Source organism: Myxine glutinosa, chromosome 1 (assembly GCF_964187855.1).
Source record: "Myxine glutinosa chromosome 1, kmMyxGlut1.1, whole genome shotgun sequence".
In the NCBI taxonomy this organism is placed as follows: Eukaryota; Metazoa; Chordata; class Myxini; order Myxiniformes; family Myxinidae; genus Myxine; species Myxine glutinosa.
The window spans coordinates 35,875,552-35,896,834 of NC_136261.1; the positions used below are offsets into that span (position 1 = coordinate 35,875,552).

Sequence of the window (21,283 nt, forward strand, 5' to 3'; positions counted from 1 at the left end):
TATTGATTAATAATTAATTAATCAATTAATTATTAAATTTCTTAATTAATTACTTAATTTTAAGAAGTTGCAGATTCAGATGAAACAGTGGTGGTTCAGGTATGCTATTAGCCAAAGGTGGGCACAGTTAATCAAAAAGTTAACCGTTAATCAGTTAATTCCTTTAAAATGTAACGAAAGTTATCGATAAACCGTTAACGTTAATTTTTACTATACCAAAAAAACAAAACCAGTTTTTTGCTCTAAAACCACCTAAAAAAGTGCCAAAACTATAAAATAAGCCCTTTTTGGGTCTTTTTAAGGGCTTTAGAACATGGGCCGGCCTTACATGTTATGGGGCCCGATTAAAAAAAAATTGCGGGACCCACATACCACACTATAGCACAGCACAGTACAGAGCAGCACATTACAGCACACTAGCACAGCACAGCACACTATAGCACAGCACAGCACACTATAGCACAGCACAGTACAGAGGCGCGTTCATTACCATTCAGATTGATATCGCTCGCCAAGCCGATCGTTCCGAATCAAACTGTAATGTATGTTTGAAGTCCCTGCACCTGCAATTGAGAAGCAACTACATGGTTGTTGTTGTTGGTTGTCCCGAGGGACCCAGAAAAATAAACGGAGTCCCGGCGCGGATCGGAGACGCTGCCCGTGCTTAGATCCCTCCCACAAGCCGATCCCTCTCACAAGCCGGGAAGACCATGAAATTTTTGGGTTAGCGGACTTGAGTTAACGGAAGTTTAATGTAATGGAAGTTACTTCGTCCGATAATGATTTTCAAAGTTAACTTAAAAGTTAAATCGTTAACGAAAAAGTTAACTTCGTTAATTAACGGATTACCGGCTTGGTGCTCAGCTTTGCTATTAGCCAATTTATTAAGTAATTAATTATTTTATGATTATTATTTACTTATTTTAATTACACAATAAATCAATCAAGTATTTATTTTCTTTCTAGTCTGGGCAATATTTCAGGCACCTTTTGAGCTAGGAGGCTGATATTTGGAAACAACAGCGACCAAGTGATTTGTCTATAAAGGGTATTTTTGATTTATTGATAAATCATTTAAATAATTGATTATTTAATTTTTTGATTAATTACCTACTTTTCAAAAAGATTGATTAATGGTGTCCCGGTGTGTACCCTGGTTTAGAATAGGTACACCGTATCCCTGCGTGTCATAAGAGGCGACTAAGAGGGTTGGCGTCAGGAAGGGCATCCGGCCATAAAAACATTGCCTCAAAAAGAGAACCATGACAATTACAACTACAAATGGGCATGGTACAGCCCGAAGTGGAGATCGGTTTCTGAGGTTTGGGACATGGAATGGAGGGACATTGACAGGGAGATCAGGAGAAGTGGTGGATGTATTGGTCAGAAGAAGAGTGAACATATGTTGTGTGCAAGAGACGAGATGGAAGGGAAGTGGTGTGAGAATGGTGAAGGGTAGGCAGGGACAGAAATACAAGTTTGTGTGGCAAGGGTGCCCAAAGGGCGTGAATGGTGTTGGTGTCCTGTTTTCTGAGGAGTTTGTGGACAGTGTGGTGAGTATGACGAGAGTGAGTGATAGGTTGATGATGGTGAAAATGATGATTGGAAAGCTCTTGGTGAACGTCATCTCGGGATATGCTCCGCAGGTTGGTCGGAGCGATGAAGAGAAGGGCAAGTTCTGGTGTGCGATAGAGAAGCTGATGGAAAACGTGAAAGATGAGGAAGTTGTGTGGTAGGAGGAGACCGAAATGGACATGTGGGAAGGAGTATGGACGGTTTTGAGGGAGTTCATGGGGGTTACGGATATGGTGTGAGAAATGGAGAAGGTGAAAGGATTTTGGAGTTTGCTGATGGAGCTGATTTGTTGATTTGTAATACTCCGTTCCAGAAAGGGGATAATAAGCTCGTTACATACATGTCAGGTGGGTCGACGACAACTGTTGACTACCTGATGGTGCGTAGGCGAGATAGGGAGCACCTCCGGCACACAAAGGTGATCCTGATCCCGGGGGAGGAGGCTGTTTCACAGCACAACTTGGTTGTCTGCGACATAAGCGTGAAAGGTGCGAGGAGACCTCGGCGGGTGAAGTACCAACCGAGAATGAAGGTGTGGAGGTTGAAAGAAGTGACAGTAAGGGAGGCATTAAAAGAGAGGCTGAGTAGGGTAGAGGATATGTGGTTGAGCTTGAAAGTGGTTGGATGTCAATGAAAGATAGTCTGTTGGGAGCCGTTGGTGAGGTATGTGGATGGACAAAAGGACCACCGAGGCACTCGGAAACATGGTGGTGGGATGATGAAGTTGGATAGAGGATTGACGAGAAGAAGTTCAAGGAGTGGCAGAAGGCGAAGGGCATGGGAGCAGAAAAAGCAGAGCATGAAAGTTATAAGGCAGCCAAGAAGGCTGCAAAGAAAGAGGTAGCAAAGGCGCAGGAGGCATGTAGGAAAAGGTTCGGAGAACGCTTGGATTCGGTAGAGGGTCAGAGAGCGGTATTCAGGATTGCAAAGGAGATAGCGAAAGAGAGGTGTGATGTGATGGGGGTGAGTTGCTTGAAGGATGAAGTGAGACAAATAGTTGTGGACCGAGATGGAATTAAAGGAAGATGGAAGAGATATATGGAAATGCTGTTGAATACAGAGAATGTATGGGATGGCAACATAGAGAGTAACCCAGTTTTAGGACCGGCAGAGAAGATAACTGAGAAGGAAGTTGAGGAAGCGATAAAAGCAATGAAGAGTAGAAAAGCGGGAAGGCTGATGGGAGTTGTGGGAGATATGTTGAAGGCAGCAGGAAGTTGGGGGTGTGAAGAGAATGACAGATCTGTAAGCTGGTGGTGAAAGAAGGCCGCATTCCAGTGGATTGGGAACCGAGTACCCTCGTCCCTCTATACAAGGGGAAAGGTGACCCTCTGGAGTGTGACTCGTACTGAGCGATAAAGTTATTGGAGCATGGAATGAAGGTATTTGAAAGGGTGTTGGAGAGGAGGATAAGGAAGAAGGTGAAGATCGACGAAATGCAGTTTGGATTTATGCCAGGAAGAGGAACGACAGACGTGCTCTTTATTGTGAGGCAGTTGCAGGAGAAGTACATGGAGAAGGACGGGAACAGTGGTGAATTTGAGGTGAAGGTGGGAGTGCATCAGGGGTCGGTACTAAGTCCACTACTATTTGTAGCTGTGATGGAGGGGCTGGCTCAGAATGTAAAGGAGGGTTTACCGTGGGAGTTGTTGTATGCAGATGATCTGGTGTTGATTGCGGAAAGTATGTATGGACTGAAGGAGAAGATGAACAAGTGGAAGGAATGTATGGAGACAAAAGGTCTGAAGGTGAATATCGGAAAGACGAAGGTGATGGCAAGTGGTAAAGGATGTGGTGACGTGGAAAGAACTGGGAAGTGGCCATGTGCTGTGTGCAAGAAGGGTGTCGGAGTGAACTCCATTCAATGAACAATGTGCGCTGAGTGGGTTCATTAAAAATGTAGTGGTCTGAGAGGGTCATTAACCAGTGTGGCAGCTACATTCAAATGTAAGGTGTGCACAGGGGGAGCTGCAGATGGAGGAAATGTTGAGTTGGATCTTGGAGACAGAGTGAAGCTGGAAGGTGTGAAAACATTTTGCTACCTCGGAGACATGCTGAATGGAGAAGGTGGATCAGACTCGGCAATGGTTGCTCGAGTGAGATGTGCATGGAAGATGTTTCGGGAACTGTGTGGCGTGCTGATGAGGAGGGGAGTGTCGTTGAAGCTGAAGGGAAAGGTGTATGCTGCATGTGTGAGAAGTGTTATGATTTATGGGAGCGAGACATGGGTAATGAACGTAGAGCAGCCACGAAGGCTGGAAAAGGTGGAAATGCGAATGGTTCGGTGGATGTGTGGAGTATCGCTGAGAGAGAGGAAGACAAATTATGAATTGCGAAAGATGATGGGAATAGAGCCTGTGATGGATGCTGTGAAGAGAAACAGGTTGAGATGGTTTGGTCATGTGTTGAGGAAGGATGAAAGTGACTGGTTGAGAAGAGTGATGGAAATGAATGTAGAAGGAAGTAGAGGATGGGGAAGACCGAGAAAGACTTGGCTAAAGCTGGTGGAAGAAGAAATGCGGGCAAGGGGGTTAACAAGGAGAAAAAAACAAAAAAAAAACCTTTAGAGGCCATTTTTCCCCGCAAGCGGGGGTTGGCCTTTTTCGGGGACCGTGGTTGTTGTTGTTTTTTTGTCCCCTTTTTGAAGCAATGTTTTACGGCCGGATGCCCTTCCTGCCGCCAACCCTTTTTGTCGCCTTTTTACGAGACTTTTACGAGTACTTTTACCCTTTTACAAACTTTACGGTTAACAAGGAGAGATGCAGAAAATAAGGCAAAATGGAGAAGATTGTCATGGGGACCGTAAGGCTAACCCCCGCTCTAGCAGGGAAATTGGCCTTAAAATGCATGTTGTTTTCAAAAAGTTACAGATTCGGATGAAAAAGTGGTGGTTTGGGTATCCGATTAGCCAATTGATTAAGAAATTATTTTATTTTATTATCTTACTATTATTCTTTTTTTATTTTAATTACACAATTAACCAATTAAACAGTCAGTTATTGTACACCACTCCCTCCCAATTCCATCTCACTGTGCTGCAAAGCGGCATCGCCGAAGGCGCCTCGGCAATGTCGCTTACTGGAGGATATGTTATTTATTTATTTGGCATGTTGGCGGTGTACTTTGAATGTAGCTCTACTTGTTGTACACAGCTCCTTTCCTTTTCCATCTCCAGGCGCAGCATTTCATAATCACCGGGCGCTGAAGGGGGCCCAGCGATGACACGTGCCGAAAGGGAGTACTCAGTTTTCACTCTTTGTTACTCCCACCAGGGAGTAATGCATTCGATCGTGTGTGTTTGTGTGTTTGTGAACAAGATATCTGGAAAAGTTCTGAACGGATTTGGATGAAAGTTGGTGGGATGATTGCCCTTGGGATAAGGAAGAATTGATTAGTTTTTCGTGAAGCTCAGGATATTATTCCGGATCCAGGAATTTTTTGTAGGATTTTTTACCATTGGAAGATAGGGCTCATTTTTTTTTAACATTATCTTCTATATATTCTATATTTAACATTGTGATATGAAAATAGTTTTCATATTTGTTGTAAATGTAGTTTAAACTCGTGGTTATGCGTTAGAGCGGTGTATTTTGTTAGCAGTGTCGTCTTCAAGGTTCTTTTTTTTTCTTCTTCTAATAAAGACATATTCTGTCATTTTAAAACCACCAAAGTGTGTATTCAGTTTCCCCGTTTCATAAAATGTATCGTTTGATACGTATAATGCATGCTTTAAAACTTTATTTTTTCTTTTTTTAAAAATTACCTCAGAAGATATCAACATTTACCTCAGCGAATGTCAATCGCGGTGTCAGTATTTGATGAACTTATAAAGACTTAGGTGACTTGTAAGTGTGACCAGCATGTGCACGGGATTCTTCCCAGAAGAATGAGTGGTCGCATTAGCTTGTACGACTTAAAATGAGCGAGTTTTGTTTTGACGTTTGGGCCAGTTTTACATGTTGTATCCCTCAGGAATGAAACGAACGTTTTTCCTGGCTTCCAATTTTATTTGAAGTCACACATGCCTCAAAGTACACTCACTTATATAGAATTGAATGCTGAATCTGAAAATGTAAGTGAAATTGCCTTGTTTTTTTTAACATTATCTTCTATATATTCTAAATATATATCTGTGCAGTGTCTGTCTTGTGTTGTCTTGTCTTGTGTTGTCACTGAACTACTCCCTCAAACTTTTGTGAAATCGTACTATTCCAACTTGACCCACGGCGGGAGTATGCGCCCTACTGAGTAGCGTTCTAGTTTGTTTGTTTGTTTTCTTTCTTCCTTGTTTGTTTGTTTGGGGCAATATCTCAGCTATCCTTTGAGCTAGGAAGCTGATATTTGGGCACAATAGTGAACAAGTGCTTTGGCAAAAACGATATATTTATTTTTTGATTAATTATGCAATTGGTTAATTACTTAATTATTATCGATTTATGAAGGAAGTACTGTACTTATTCTTTCTTTTCTTTCTCATCTGGGCAATATCTTAGGCACCTTTTGAGCTAAGAAGCTGATATTTGGATACGACAGTGACCAAGTGATTTGGCTATACAGGGTATTTCTGATTTATTGATTAATCAATAAATCGATTAATTTTTAAATTTTACAGTTAATTATTAAATAAATTTAAATAACGTTACCGATTCAGATGAAACGGTGGCGGTTTTGGTATGCTATTAGCCAATTTATTAAGATATTAATTATTTTACGATTACTATTTATTTATTTTTAATGACACAATCAATAATTATTGTACACCACTCCCTCCCAATTCCGTCTCCATGTGCTGCACGGCGGCATCGTCGGGCGCCTAAGGCGCCCTGTCAATGTTACACACTGGAGAATGTTATTTATTTATTTGACATAGGGGCAGTGTATTTTGAATGTAGCTGTACTTGTCCTGTTTTTATTTACTTATTCTCTACTCACCCTGGATTTCATTAAATGTGGTTGAATCATTGATTAATATCTAGCTTTTTGCTAACTTTGCTATTTTTATGGTCACCTTTTCATGTCTTCACCACGTCCCTATCCCTGCCATTGTATTCATTATCCTTATTACCTCTGCCACCGATGGTGGACGCAGGTTATGTTTTCATGTCTGTCTGTTTGCCTGTGGGCAGGATATCTCAAAAGCTTATGGACAGATTCGGTCAAAACTTGGTGGACAGGTTGGGTGTATGACGAGGAGTAATTGATTGAATTTTGGTGAAGATCCGGATGCTGACACTATATATACTAGGGCATGCCCGTACTATATCTATATCTAAAATTATATCCCCCCCCCTCTATTTACATGAAATGGTTTGGTCCAAAGCGAACGGCTTGCGAGTACGGTGACAATCCCCCCCCCCTCTATTTACATGAAATGGTTTGGTCCAAAGCGAACGGCTTGCGAGTGCGGTGACAATCCCCCCCCCCCCCCTCTATTTACATGAAATGGTTTGGTCCAAAGCGAACGGCTTGCGGAGTTTGGTAAAGAAATCGCCATCGCGTGCACAAAGGCGCAGGAAAGCGAAAGAATCGCAAATTAGTTTTAATTAGTTTTAAAACATAGTTTAACGCCCGAGCGAGTTTAACGCAATCGCAAATCGCATCGCAAAGCGAAAGAATCGCAAATTAGTTTTAATTAGTTTTAAAACATAGTTTAACGCCAACATAGCGCCAACATAGTTTGCCGACGGGAAATAAATGAATACGCTCTCAAATGTGCCATCCGAGGCAGAGTCTGTTCGCCACGTTCGGCACACGTGATAGCTCGCTGCTCTCTGATTGGTTGAATCGTTTTTTGGACATAGCTCGGTAACTACTTCTGCGATTAATTTAAAACCTTGAAAAGGCACATCCTCGGGTCCCCAGCAATATACCTGGCAAGTTTCAAGTATATCGGACCGGTAGTTGTCGAGAAACAGCGGTCACAGACAAACATACAAACATACAAACATACAAACATACAAACAAACATACACACAGAGATTACTGGAATTATAGATAGATATTTTAAGTGATTCTTTATAATTGAGAGACGGGGTCAAAAATATATGTAGCACGATATCACAAAACGTTGTGGACGGATTCGGGCGGAACTTGGTGGACGAGTTCTGTAGGTTACAAGAACAAACCGATTAGATTGTGGTTCAGGTACAGATGCATATCCGGCCTATCGGTGAGATAGAAAGCATAAACTGTTCAGCCTTGTGGAGGTATGTGCTCTATTGAGTGCTGTGCTAGTTACTCTTGCCAGAGGAGATGATACTGCATTTGGGTCTGTCTGTTTGTCTGCACAGAACGTGACTATGCGTATTAATTACATTAGATCCTTTAGAAACCAAAGACACTTAAGTTTAGACACTTTACAACCCTAACACCATAAAATCCCTCGAGAACCCCCAGACTCTTTGATAACCTACCCCCCCACCCCCCGCCCCCCAGACAAATTTTTCGAACCCCCCCCCCCCCAGACCCTTTGATAAACCCCCCCGCCTCCCCCCAGGGTTTGCTCTTTGAGAACCCCAAGACCCATTGAGAACCCCAAGACCCTTTGCGTTTCCCAGGACCCTTTGAGATCCCCAGGACCATTTGAGATCCCCAGGATCCTTTGAGATGCCCAGTACCCTTTGAGATGCCCAGTACCCTTTGAGATGCCCAGTACCCTTTGAGATGCCCAGTACCCTTTGAGATGCCCAGTACCCTTTGAGATGCCCAGTACCCTTTGAGATGCCCAGTACCCTTTGAGATGCCCAGGACCCTTTGAGATGCCCAGGACCCTTTGAGATGCCCAGGACCCTTTGAGATGCCCAGGACCCTTTGAGATGCCCAGGACCCTTTGAGATGCCCAGGACCCTTTGAGATGCCCAGGACCCTTTGAGATGCCCAGGACCCTTTGAGATGCCCAGGACCCTTTGAGATGCCCAGGACCCTTTGAGATGCCCAGGACCCTTTGAGATGCCCAGGACCCTTTGAGATGCCCAGCCCCCTTTGAGATGCCCAGGCCCCTTTGAGATGCCCAGGACCCTTTGAGATGCCCAGGACCCTTTGAGATGCCCAGGACCCTTTGAGATGCCCAGGACCCTTTGAGATGCCCAGGTCCCTTTGAGATGCCCAGGACCCTTTGAGATGCCCAGGACCCTTTGAGATGCCCAGGACCCTTTGAGATGCCCAGGACCCTTTGAGATGCCCAGGACCCTTTGAGATGCCCAGGACCCTTTGAGATGCCCAGGACCCTTTGAGATCCCTAAGACCCTGAGAACACCAACACCCTTTAAGACCCTAAAGATCCTTTAGGATCCTGAAGACCTTTAGACCCTTAAGACCTGTTACACCCTGAAATACCTGTATACAGTTTAGACCCATAACACTCCTTAACTCTTTGAGTACGGATGACGTGCAGTGCCGCAACCCGCGAAAAAGTTTTGTGTCCGGTTGACGTTACTACATGTCATTGACTATACCTATAAATAGATCGTCAGTACGTGGTTGCATTCCCGTAATGCCAAATGAATCCCGCACCGGGGGTATTTTTATCAAAAAAAATATCCTGTACTCAAAGGGTTATTACCTTTAGACCCATACGAACCTTTAGATCCTTACGAACCTTTAGGCCCCTAAGACCCTGCCAGACCCTGTTAGACCCTGTTAGACCCTGTCAGATCCCCTAAGACCCTGCCAGATCCCCTAAGACCCTTTCAGATCCCCTAAGACCCTTTCAGATCCCCTTAAACCTCTAATACCCTACCAGACCCTTAAGATCATTCCAGACTCCTATGATGCTTCTATACTCGAAAGACCTTTTCAGATATTTAGACCTTCAGACCATTTGAGCTTTACAACTTTTCAGACATTTGACCTTTACACCTTTACAACTAGACCATTTAGACCTTTCATTTGTAATCAACAACGTTTCATTTCGTCCTTCTGAGTATTTGCCACACAAAATACACCATACAAAACAAATCCTGGCGAGGGTCTGCAATCTCTGATTGCTCTTTATTGTTTCATTTGTGATCACCAAAGGTTAGAAAGTCCCTATTTTTATAGTTATAGATTATTTGAAAATGTTATTGTTAATGCTGCATTGTAACAAATGTATGCCAATTGGGAAAAAGATCATGAATAAAGTGTGTCATGCAGATTAATATTCCTTTTTCTTATAGGTATCCTAATGTCATCATCCTGACGACATCCAATCTAACAGGAAAGATTGACATGGCATTTGTTGACCGTGCTGATATCAAGCAGTACATTGGCCCACCATCTGCTGCTGCTATCTTCAAGATATATTTATCAGGCTTGGAGGAGCTCATGAAGGTATTTTGCACATGATAAATGTAGGGAAGGTAAGGGGATCAATTTATAATGGAGATTGAATTGCAATTATTCAGGATAAATTAGAGAGATTTCTCTTTAAATTACAAAACTACATTGTAATGCAGTTTTGAATATCAATGGACGTTCCTTTTATTGGCATTGCTTGGAAAACAAGGCTTTGAAAGTTTGTTTTCTTTTTCCTCCCATTTCCAAGGCTCATTAAGAAGTTGTACATTTTGGCATAGAGGGGGAGAAATTACCGCTTGATGCGTGCATGAAGCTTAATAATATATGGGGTTGTACAATGATTCATGGATTTAAGAGAAACGTAATTTAATTTTTTTTTGTTGCTCTCTCTTGAACATGTGAATGATTTGTCCCATATCTCTAATTTTCCTCCTTGGAGTTATCTGCTTTCCAGCAATTATCATAAAAGTTGTAAACCAGCAGTAGCAACATTCACATTATAAATGTGCCACATGCAGATTGCACTCATTTTGTGCGAACTTAGATTTTGGAGGAGGGTGTTCTCATTTTCCATCCACTCGAGGGAATATGACACTTTCAAAATGTCTCGGGAATGCAAACGATGCATTCACTTTCATTGACTCACTTCACTCACTCCCGCGAATTGTGGCACTTTGAGCCTGCCGTTGCTAGGGTGAAATCAAATAATATTTTTAAACACAGTTGGCAGAATTCAAACAAAATCGTCAAACTGACGGCAATTCCAAAATGGTTCACCATAATTGGTGTGCCCCTGTTTGCAAATGGGACTCACGGAAGTATAGGAAAGATGAGAAATATCTGTGGACGAGAGTCATCGCATTCCCACCATTTCCTGCTAATACCAGCCAATGGCTGCAGTGTATAAGGAGAGTGTGATGGCCCGATGACTGGCGGTCTACCGCCAACTCGAGGGTGTGTACCCATCACTTTGTTGTGCTAGACACTTATGGAAATGGAAAGAAAACTGTGTCTTGGAAGCACTAAAATCCTGAACGATTCCCATGGAATAATTGGAATTTCGTAGATATAAAGCCACTGCAACTTAAACGTACTCCAAATAAACGTAAAGGCAACGAACAACATTGCAAATATCTTGTCTACTTGCTGAAGAACTAGTCAACTTTCACAATACTGTGCCGACAACTGAGCCAATCAACGCCAGTGGTGGATCACTCATTGTATGGTGATGGGGAGGGATCGTTGTTGTATTTCCATGACTTGCCAGGGGCTGAAGGAGAAGTTGATTTGGAACAGCCCACAAATCCTCAGAGGGTGAGGTTTGAAAGTTAGCCATAATATTTTTTATCATTAAATGTGGTAGCTTTCATCTACAGTCGGACCCCGCTACTTGCGGTTCCGCTATTCGCGGGTTCCGCATATTCGTGGGTGATAAATTCCGACCTGCTTCTCTATTCGCGGCCATGTGCCCTACAAATTTGTGGTTTTCACCATGTATCCCGTGAATTTGCGGTCTTTCGTGGGCACAATTTTTTTTTTTTTCACGAATTGCAAGCTTGACACAGTTGGAACACCCAACTTTCACCAGCCACGCACAAAGCAGCTGGACATACGGGAAAAAAAACATTTTCTATGTGCCTCAAGCATGACCTGCTTCTACATTCGCGGCCATGTGCTTCGCATTTTCATGGCTTTCACCGCCGCATATTTTAGCCGCATTATAAGCAAGCTTCGCAGGATGTCCCACCAGCTGCGTAACACGTCATCCCCCGTGAGTTACTGCACGGTATGAAAACACTACGTCGTATCTACCACATGACCTGCGTCGACATTCACGGCCGTGTGCTTTGCGTTTTCATAGCTTTCGCAGCCGCAAATTTTAGCCGCACTATAAGCGAGAGCTTCGTGGGATATTCCACCAGCTGCGTAAACAAGTCAACCCCACGAGTTATAGAATGAAAACGCTTCATTAAATCTATTATTGTAATTAGCGGTACAGCATCATCCGAGATGTTACACGATGAAAACACTTCGGGGGATGTCCCACCAGCTGCGTAATCAAGTCATCCCCACGAGTTATTGAATGAAAACGCTTCATTAAATCTATTATTGTATTAATTGGCGAATGCTCAATATGGTATCATCCGATAACATCCCCCACAAACAATGTGCAGACTACTCACCCGTCCCACAGATACCCACAATGCCTGCATTCGTACATATACCAACTGTGTCCTGCATCTCAATCATTCTTCTCGTCCCATTGCTTTGACCTGCGTTTTTGCTTCACTATGCTCATTGTTCAATCATGGCTCCCAAGCGCAAGACCAGTGCCGGAGATGCATTGACTACCGAGAGGCAGAAAAAAGTTATGACCCTGAGCAACAAATTGGAGCTGCTTGACCAGCTTTTGAGAGGAGAGAGAGTGCAGCCTCTTTGGGCAGGCATTATGCTGTCAACGAATCCACCGTTCGCTACATACGGAAGAACGAGAAGGCGATTCGTGAAAGTGTTGCAGCGAGCACTGCATCATGTACGAAGGTGGTCACCCATGTCCGGGATGTCCACATAGAAAGGATGGAGAAGGCTCTCGGCATATGGATCGAGGACAACTCGCAGAAGAGTATGCCTTTGAGTGGACCTCTCATTCGTGGGTGAAAATTGGCAGTTTTACACAACCTTGAACTTTGAACTTTTGATCTAAAAAAAAAAACAATCAGCTCTAGCTTTTGATTGGTGAACCAATTCAGTGACCCAATATGCAAATTCTTAAAATTTCAGGTCGATCGGATAAAAATTGACGATTTTATGTGACGCTGACCTTTGACCTTTTGACTTTTTGACTAAATTATTAAATTGCCTTGTCCATATTCTCATAATAAAGCTTTGTTGAAAATTTGATGACCAAACTCAAATGGAAAATTTAAAATTCAGGTCAATTGGATGAAAATTGATGATTTTATGTGACGCTGACCTTTAACCTTTTGACACCATTATTAATTTGCCTTATCATATTATGATAATCGTATTATCAGAATAGAGCTTTGGTGAAAATTCAAAAAGACAATAGCTCAAATGGTAAAAAAGTTACGGCCCAGACAGACACACAAACAGACTCATAGATAGACAGAAACACAGACAGACACACACACAGAAGTGATTACAAAACCCTTTCTCCTGCTGTGCAGGGGATGGGCTAAATATGGAACTTGCCAAATATTGTAAAAAACTAAAAACTCATTATGTGGTTATTTGTATGAGAGATGAATAAACAAAGTTGTCTAAAAATACAAAGAATGTTATTGTGAATTTAGAAGATAATAATCAGAACTGTTCTCATTGGGGTTATATTCATAATAGTCAAGGCAAATTTTATTTTTATCATTATGGTTGCAGTAATGAAATTCTTACAGAATGGTGTTTATCAAACATTTCAAGTCCAAGAGTTGAAAATGTTGTGGTCAATTATGTTTATATGTATTATTTCAACTCAACAACCCAGTATTTTTATGATGTCATTTTTAATCTAATGTAAATGTCTTTTGTTGGAAAAGATGGTTCTATCTTTGGAGTATCCCAAGAGTTGGATATTGATTTATCAAATTATTACACAAAGGCACAGGCTGAATGACAGAAATATAATATCACAAAAAATATTAATTTGAAAAATACTTATAAATTAATCATTTATCCAAGCCCTACTGATGCGACTGACTTAGTGCATTCAGAAAGTATTCAGACCCCTTCACTTTTTTCACATTTTGTTATGTTGCAGCCTTATGCTGAAATCGTTTAAATTCATTTTTTCCCTCATCAATCTGCACTCAATACCCCATAATGACAAAGAGAAAACAGGATTTTAGAAAGTTTTGCAGATTTATTAAAAAGAAAAAACTGAAATATCACATTGACATAAGTATTCATACCCTTTGCTATGACACTTGAAATTTTGCTCAGGTGCCTCCCATTTCTCTTGATCATCTTTGAGATGTTTCTACACCTTGATTGGAGTCCACCTGTGGTAAATTCAATTGATTGGACATGATTTGGAAAGGCACACACCTGTCTATATAAGGTCTCACAGCTGACGATGCATATCAGAGCAAAAACCAAGCCATGATGTCGAAGGAACTGCCTGCAGAGCTCAGAGACAGGATTGTGTCGAGGCACAGATCTGGGGAAGCCAACAAAAAAAAATTCTGCTGCATTGAAGGTTCCCAAGAGCACAGTGGCCTCCATAATTCTTAAATGCAAGAAGTTTGGAACAACCAGGACTCTTCCTCGAGCTGGCCGCCCGGCCAAACTGAGCAATCGGGGGAGAAGGGCCTTGGTAAGAGAGGTGACCAAGAACCCGATGGTCACTCTGGCTGAGCTCCAGAGATCCTGTGTGGAGAAGAGAGAAACTTCCAGAAGGACAACCATCACTGCAACACTCCACCGATCTGGGCTTTATGGCAGAGTGGCCAGATGGTTTTTGGTCACATTCCTCCTGACACTCAAAGTCCTCACTTGATCCCAATTGAACATTTATGGTGAGACTTGAAGATTGCAGTCCATCGACAGTCCCCATCAAACTTGGCAAAACTAGAGCAATTTTCACATGAAGAATGGCCAAAGATTTCACCGTCTCACTGTACAAAGCTGGTAGAGACCTACCCAAAAAGACTCGTAGCAGTCATTGCTGTAAAAGGTGCTTCCACCCATCAAATACTGACCTAAGGGGCTGAATACTTTTGAAACCAGTGAATTTTGATTTGTAAATGTATTTTCCAGGGATTCCTTACATGCAACCTCCTTCAAGTATAACAATGTGAAGTTTGATCTCTTCAGTTGTGAATAACAAAAAGTTCATTTGGAAAAATTGTTTCTATATAATTTGTAATTCATCTAAATGTGGCATTATTGGTAGGGGTGAATACCTTTTCAGGCCACTACCATGAAAAGATTGCCATGATTGACAAAGGAAGATCCTGACTATTAAGAAGAGCGAGGGGAGCAAAGGCTGTGTCCATCATTTGACACTGGATATTGTGACCATTTTGGATCTGAAACCTTGTCTTTTCAACATTTGTAAATAGTATTGAAACTACAAGATTGGATGCATTAAAAGGAGGGGGTTTAGGGTTCTTTTGTTATTTTCCTGGCTCCCACTCCAGATCTGTTTTATTGACCACTGGTTGACACATTCTGTTCGTCAATATGCATTTGGCAAGTGGTTGCTGGTGCCATAAACAATGAAGTGGTTTATATTTGAAATCGACTGGATGCTTACAACAGATTTCTCTGTGGTTGAATGTGATACATCATTGTGTACTGGATTATTGGATTTTGAGACGTAAAGCATAGCTTATGTGCCCCTCATCACAGTGTCTTTAACATCTCTGTTCTTCAGAGAGAAGCCGCTTATGCTGTGAATGTATGAGTAAGTTAGACCTCGTAAACTGTGTTGTCGTCATGTTGATTTGATTTAGCAAGAACAAAGTCGTAGTTGCTTCTATATTGTGCCTATTTCTTGTCTTAAATTACTTTGATGAAAGTAATTAGCCTGCCATATGCTGTTTTACTAAAAGTTTACTGTCATGTAATTATTTTTATTTTATAATCACTTTATTATCAGCAGATTGTGATTAGCGCTGCATCTAGGATGGTCTTGTGTCGGTGTCACCCTTCCAAAAATGGTGGTTGGGGTGGTGTTGTACTGGAGGCTGACATTGCCACAGAGACTTCTGAAGCCTAAAAGTTGCCTTCATGCAGAAGCTGACACTGCATGTAGTATATTTCATAGACTGAAAATGAGTTGGAAGTTGCACTTTTGACTTTTTCTTCTTTCAAGGCTACAATTTAGAAACTGCATAATAAATGTTAATAGCAGGTTGGATGCATGGAAGGTGCTTCTTGGTGGTCATGACCTTCACAGCAAGTGCTTGTGTGGCACATGGGTTAGTAGTTCCTAACAGTTGAGTGGTCATTTTGGATACTGATGGGTTGGTGTAGAGGTGGCACACCGTGAGCTGTCTCCTCCAAGTTTGATTCTTGGCCTGACTATAAACTATAAAATTAGTGCTTTGCAGAATCGCAGGCAACATGCTGTCCCTTTGATAGATGGTAAGCTAGGTTTCCTGTCTGCTATCATTAGCTCATGGACTGGTGCTAGCATCCCACTGTGTATTTTGTAAAAATGTGGGGCATTGCCAGCACCATGGCCATATTCGAAATTCCTGCCCAAACCAGCTCCAAACGGATGTTGGACCTGGTCAGCCAGTAATGAAAGAGTTTGGCTAATCTCCTCTTTTGATCGACTGCACAACAACAACAACACAACAACAACTGCACAATAAGGTGTTATTCATTTGAGCCATAAAACATAAAAGTAGCAGTAAGAGAAGAGAATGGCATCATTTTGGGGATTACATTGAGTGACATGAACGATTGAATTATTAGTGTAAACTTTCAACAATATTTGACAAAGATATTTAAACTTCCCGACCTCGTTATTTGGTTGCTATATTGCACATTTGTCTTGCTTTGAACAGGTGATGCTGTAAACTATGAAACATATACCCTTAGAAGTGATCTCTGCAAACACTAATACAATCTTTTTTCCCCACCAATTATTCAGGGGTGATAATGGCAAACCAGAATTGCCTCTGTTTCTCATTCAGTTCTTGTGCCCTCAATCACTGTTGCCGAATGATAATGGGAAATGTAAAAATCAAATGCTTCTTATCCCGAACAGCACAACTCTGACAGTCAACAACAGTGCAAATCAGGGGCATTGGTAATGAACAAAAGAGTTTGAATATACTCTCTGCTCTGCCCATTTACAGGTACCAGTTAACTACTATTGTGACCGTTGTACAGCACAATGGGTGGTATGTGTAGTGTATGCGGTTATGTTGCAATTAACAGGGGAGTGAAACTTTCATATAGAATCTTGAAACTGGTACTTATTGACTTCTTTAGATCACATAGGACTCAAAACCACCTGTTTCCAATTTTTTCCAGCATGGATACGCACTAAATCCAAGATGGCGGCCATTTAACACGATAATCGCTTAATCGCCAACTATTTTGGACATTTGTAATGGATATAGTTGTCCAGTATATCGTTTTATAGGTTTTTTTGGTCACTGAATTCATTGAAGTACTTATATCATCAATAACACAAAGCATAAAGTGAATAATCATCCAATATGAGGTATAATTGGCGCCATATGGCATGGCACACCCATATAAATACCCAATGAACGGTACACAAATATTTGGGTTATAATAATGATTATGTATATTTGTTTTTCAGCAAAATTAATCTGTCCTGATCGTTCTATGGAAGACTGCATGGCATGAGCCATAATAATGTAACCACAGGAATGGATGCATGGGTGCAATCTGCCATGAAATCAGAGTTGACCAGGTTATGAAGTGTCCATTTCTAAACATGTATTTTCTTTTCTACTTGCAGGTAAATAATGGCATCCGAAGCGGAACCTCTGGAGAAAAGGGCATGTACCGAACTAAATTTCAAGCCGTGCATCAAATGTCAAACTTCAAAAGAAGAACAATTAAAGGAACCCCCACAGTCCCAAAAGCAATCAACGTATGACAAATTTCTAACAGCGGTTCGTTTGAGAGCGCAGTTTGGAAACACTGACTTTATTGCACTCAACGAAAAAATTGGACAATTGACAGCACAAGATTTATGTGACAAACATGTTGTGTGGCACAGAACGTGCTATGCTATGAGCACAAATAAAGAACATATAATACGTGATGAAAAGCGCTACAACCGAGCGTGTGCAACATCCGATGTTACTCTCCTTAGTAGCCGAACCGTGGGGAGACCAACTGCTTCATCAACACTTAGTGCTACGGACGAAGAGCCAGTGTCAAAAAAGTACACCCGATCACAGTTAACTGCATATGACAAAACAGAATGTTTCTTCTGTCAAGGTAAAATACAAGGTCCCTTGCACAAATGTCAATCAGCAAATATTGGAAAGCAGATAAAGGACATAGTACACCACTCCAACAACCAAGAATGGAAGGTTAACTATGCCACTGTCCTATCTGACAATGATGCGCTGTCACGTGATATTGTCTACCACAAGAAGTGCATCACCGAACAGTGGCAGTTTCTAAAGCAGGGAAATGCTGCAGACAGTGGATCATGCCCTAAGACAGCTGACCGCTGCAACACAGATGCCAGTGGGCCGACAGTACACCACATCACTGCTGAAATTGAATTCTTTGCCGAAATACAAGATCGCATCAACGAGGGAGAATTTATTCCAATGGACGAAACAGAAAAGCTATACTTATTGAAGATGGAACAATACAACATCCAGTATGTCTCAAAGTTTTCTAACGCCAAGTCCGAGCGGAGGTGGCTACGACAAAATATCGAGGAAAATGTTAATCTCGTTCAGTTCACACCATTACCGAAGAAGCCTACACTGATACATTCCAAAGCTGCACAAAATGCTGCAGTTGATGAAGCTGTCAAGAACAACACATACGATGACATGAAGAAGTTATTTGAAGCAAGCAGAGTCCTACGTAAATTGATCCAGGAAACAAAGAAAGACCCGTGGGTTTTCACCGGAACACTCGAAAATAGTGAGCATTGCGTAGTGCCACAGGAGCTCCACAGCATGGTGCTTTGGATCATGAAAGGTACAACTACAGTTAAAACTGAAGCTCGTGCACAAGAGTTTAATAGATCTGCGTCAATCGTCTCTCAGCAAATAGTACAAGCCCACAAATCTAATCGGCAACTCCTGTATGACCCAAAATCACCAGTGGCTGCGTTTCGATCGACAAGTGAAACTCCTATCACACTCGGCATCTCACTGTATTGTGACCACAAATGGCGAAGCCAGAAACTGTCAAATCTAGTTTCACAAGCCGGTTTGGGAGTTCCATACCGACGCGTAAAGCAGTATGTCGCTCAAATTTCGGAAGGGGTACAGATGAACATGGAGAAGAACGATGGAAACTATTTACCACCAGGGCTTCACAAAAAACGAAGATTGCGATTCTCAATTGACAACGTTGATGCCAAGGTTGATACCTCTGATGGCAGGAATTCTTTCCATGCAACGGCAATGGCTGTGTATCAACGGGAACCCAGCATGGATGAAACCGTGGAGGTGGTCACAGAGTATGCAACCCCCACACACAACAAATCGGCAAGATCGTTGAAGGATGTCCCCATGACTGTCGTCCCACTGATTCCGAGCAACATAACAGGTACTCCTAAACCTTCCACGAGTCCTTCTTATCCGAACTTCAAACTGGGGATGAATGAGGAACAGCTCAGAGGACCTGCATTTGATGACCTATCATGGCTGTTGGTACGCCATTACCATCGCAATCATGCCAATTCAGTTATTGAGCTAGCTGAACCACACGACAGCTCTAGCTCTCGAGATGGTGAAGTGATTCATGTGCGACACCAACCTGTCCCTGTCTGGACAGCATATAATTCACTTCTGCGTACGTCAGCATCCAACACTGAATCTATCAAACTGGACAAAGTGCATGCACTGCCCCTCATAAATGCACCAGCCCATGAGTGGACGACCCTTACCACAGCCCTGACTCAGCTCTCTAATCTCAACAAACTGATGGCCTGAGACAATCAGGACAATGAGCCAATACTTGTGTGGCTAGATATGGACTTGTATAAAAGAGTTAGAAAACTGAGCTTCCTGGATCTACAGTTCCAAGCCAACATAATCCCAAGTCCCGGTCCTTTCCATGTAGTTCTCTGTGCCTTACGGTGTCTTGGAGCGACTCTTGAGAGCAGCGGTCTAGATGAAGCATGGATTGAAGCCGGCCTGTACAGTAGCGTAACTGTAGTACAGATACTGAATGGAAAGCACCACAACAGAGCCTTGGATGCTCACCAGATCACTCTGCAAGTTCTATTTGATTTGTGGATCGAGGCATTCTGCGAGCAACATCCAGTGCTACTCAACAAACTGACGTCTGCAATAGAAGATGTGAGAACAGCATGTCAAAATGGTCTGGATATAGCTCAAGCTCATCGTGAATTGGTGAACTTGGCATCCGATCTGAAGCTGGTGGAAACGCTAGAAGCATTCGACCACGAGAACGAGAAGTACCCGATGTACAAGTGGGCTCGTATGTATATGAGACAGGTCAACAACCTACTCCACTTCATGCGAGGTACCCGCGACCATAACTGGCTCTTGTACCTTGCCTCATTGGAAAAGATGTGCATCTACTTTTTCGCATATAACAGGCATGACTATGCACAGAACATTCCCGACTACATCGCACACATGTATCACCTGGATCATGCACTAATGTTGCAAATGAGGAGACAGAGAGTGATGATGATGATGACAGTGACAGTGATGACGAATAACATGGCAGATAACTAGCATCCGGATACATGTATAATTGAGCATCCAATTTGATATGTGTATGAACACCATTTTGTTTTCCCCATGATTGTTAGATACATAACATGCCTAGGTAAATTTCCATAACACAAGTATGTTGATAAATGGTTTGATTTTTCTGTATATGGTGGCCACCATCTTGGACTTATTCTACGACATTAATGAAAACATTGAAAACTTCTTAAAGAAGTAACATACTTGGTAGAAAAGAATATATTGTAATCACAAAAATGTCCTTAGCTTATCATTATACATGTACATAAATAAATGGTTCAGATATAAAAATATCGTATTTTTTCGAAATTTTGTGGACGCCATCTTGGATGTTGTCAATGGATATGAATGAAAACATTGAAGACAGTCTATTTCATACAACCATATGTAGATACAAGTATATTGTAATCAAAAGCATGTCCATAATAAGCTTATCATTGTGCATATATTGAATACGTTGGTTCAAATATAACGATTTATTGCTTTTTCGGTATATGCTGGCGGCCATCTTGAATTTTGCCACTGGACATAAATTAAAAAATTGGAAACAGGTTGTTTTGTGTTCAGTGTGATCATAGAAAGTAAAAAATCACAAGTTTCCAGATTCTATATGAACCGTTCACTAAATAACACAACGACCTACACTAATGGTTCTTTGTAGCAAAATGTGGAGCAACCTGCAAAAATGAAGACGGAGTTCCAGTGCAACACAGAGGTTACTTATGCATCTGAAGACCAAGCCTGGACTCAAGATGCTGTGCACATTTAGCCAGGATAATCCTTCAGCTAACATTTCCCTTCTTGTTACATTGAGATTGCTAACTACCCGAACACAGACCATAATAACCTATAAATTTCTAACTGTACTTAAGTAATATCTACCCACCCCCTACAAACGTAACTATGTTATCTGACTCAAAGGAATGATGTTACCTGACTTTGAAACCAATAGAAGGGTGGCCAAAGGAGTCGGACAGGCTGAAGAGGAGCAAGATTAGCAGAACAGA

At 41.9% G+C, this 21,283-nt stretch overlaps 1 protein-coding gene across 5 annotated transcripts in view; it reads left to right on the forward strand.

Annotated features, from left to right (window-relative positions):
• Positions 1-21,283, forward strand: part of LOC137422785 (pachytene checkpoint protein 2 homolog) — a 117,439-nt gene that overhangs the window by 88,582 nt on the left and 7,574 nt on the right. The window contains exons 11-12 of one of the 5 annotated variants that reach the window (XM_068109433.2): positions 9,732-9,885; positions 16,589-16,679. In XM_068109433.2, coding sequence (XP_067965534.2) covers positions 9,732-9,885; positions 16,589-16,651 — 217 coding nt within the window. In that variant the 3' untranslated portion in view covers positions 16,652-16,679. Of the gene's footprint in view, positions 1-9,731; positions 9,886-16,588; positions 16,680-17,314; positions 20,830-21,283 lie in introns of those variants that run through there. The other 4 variants (XM_068109432.2, XR_010983588.2, XM_078770903.1 and 1 more) reach the window with 4 other exon arrangements.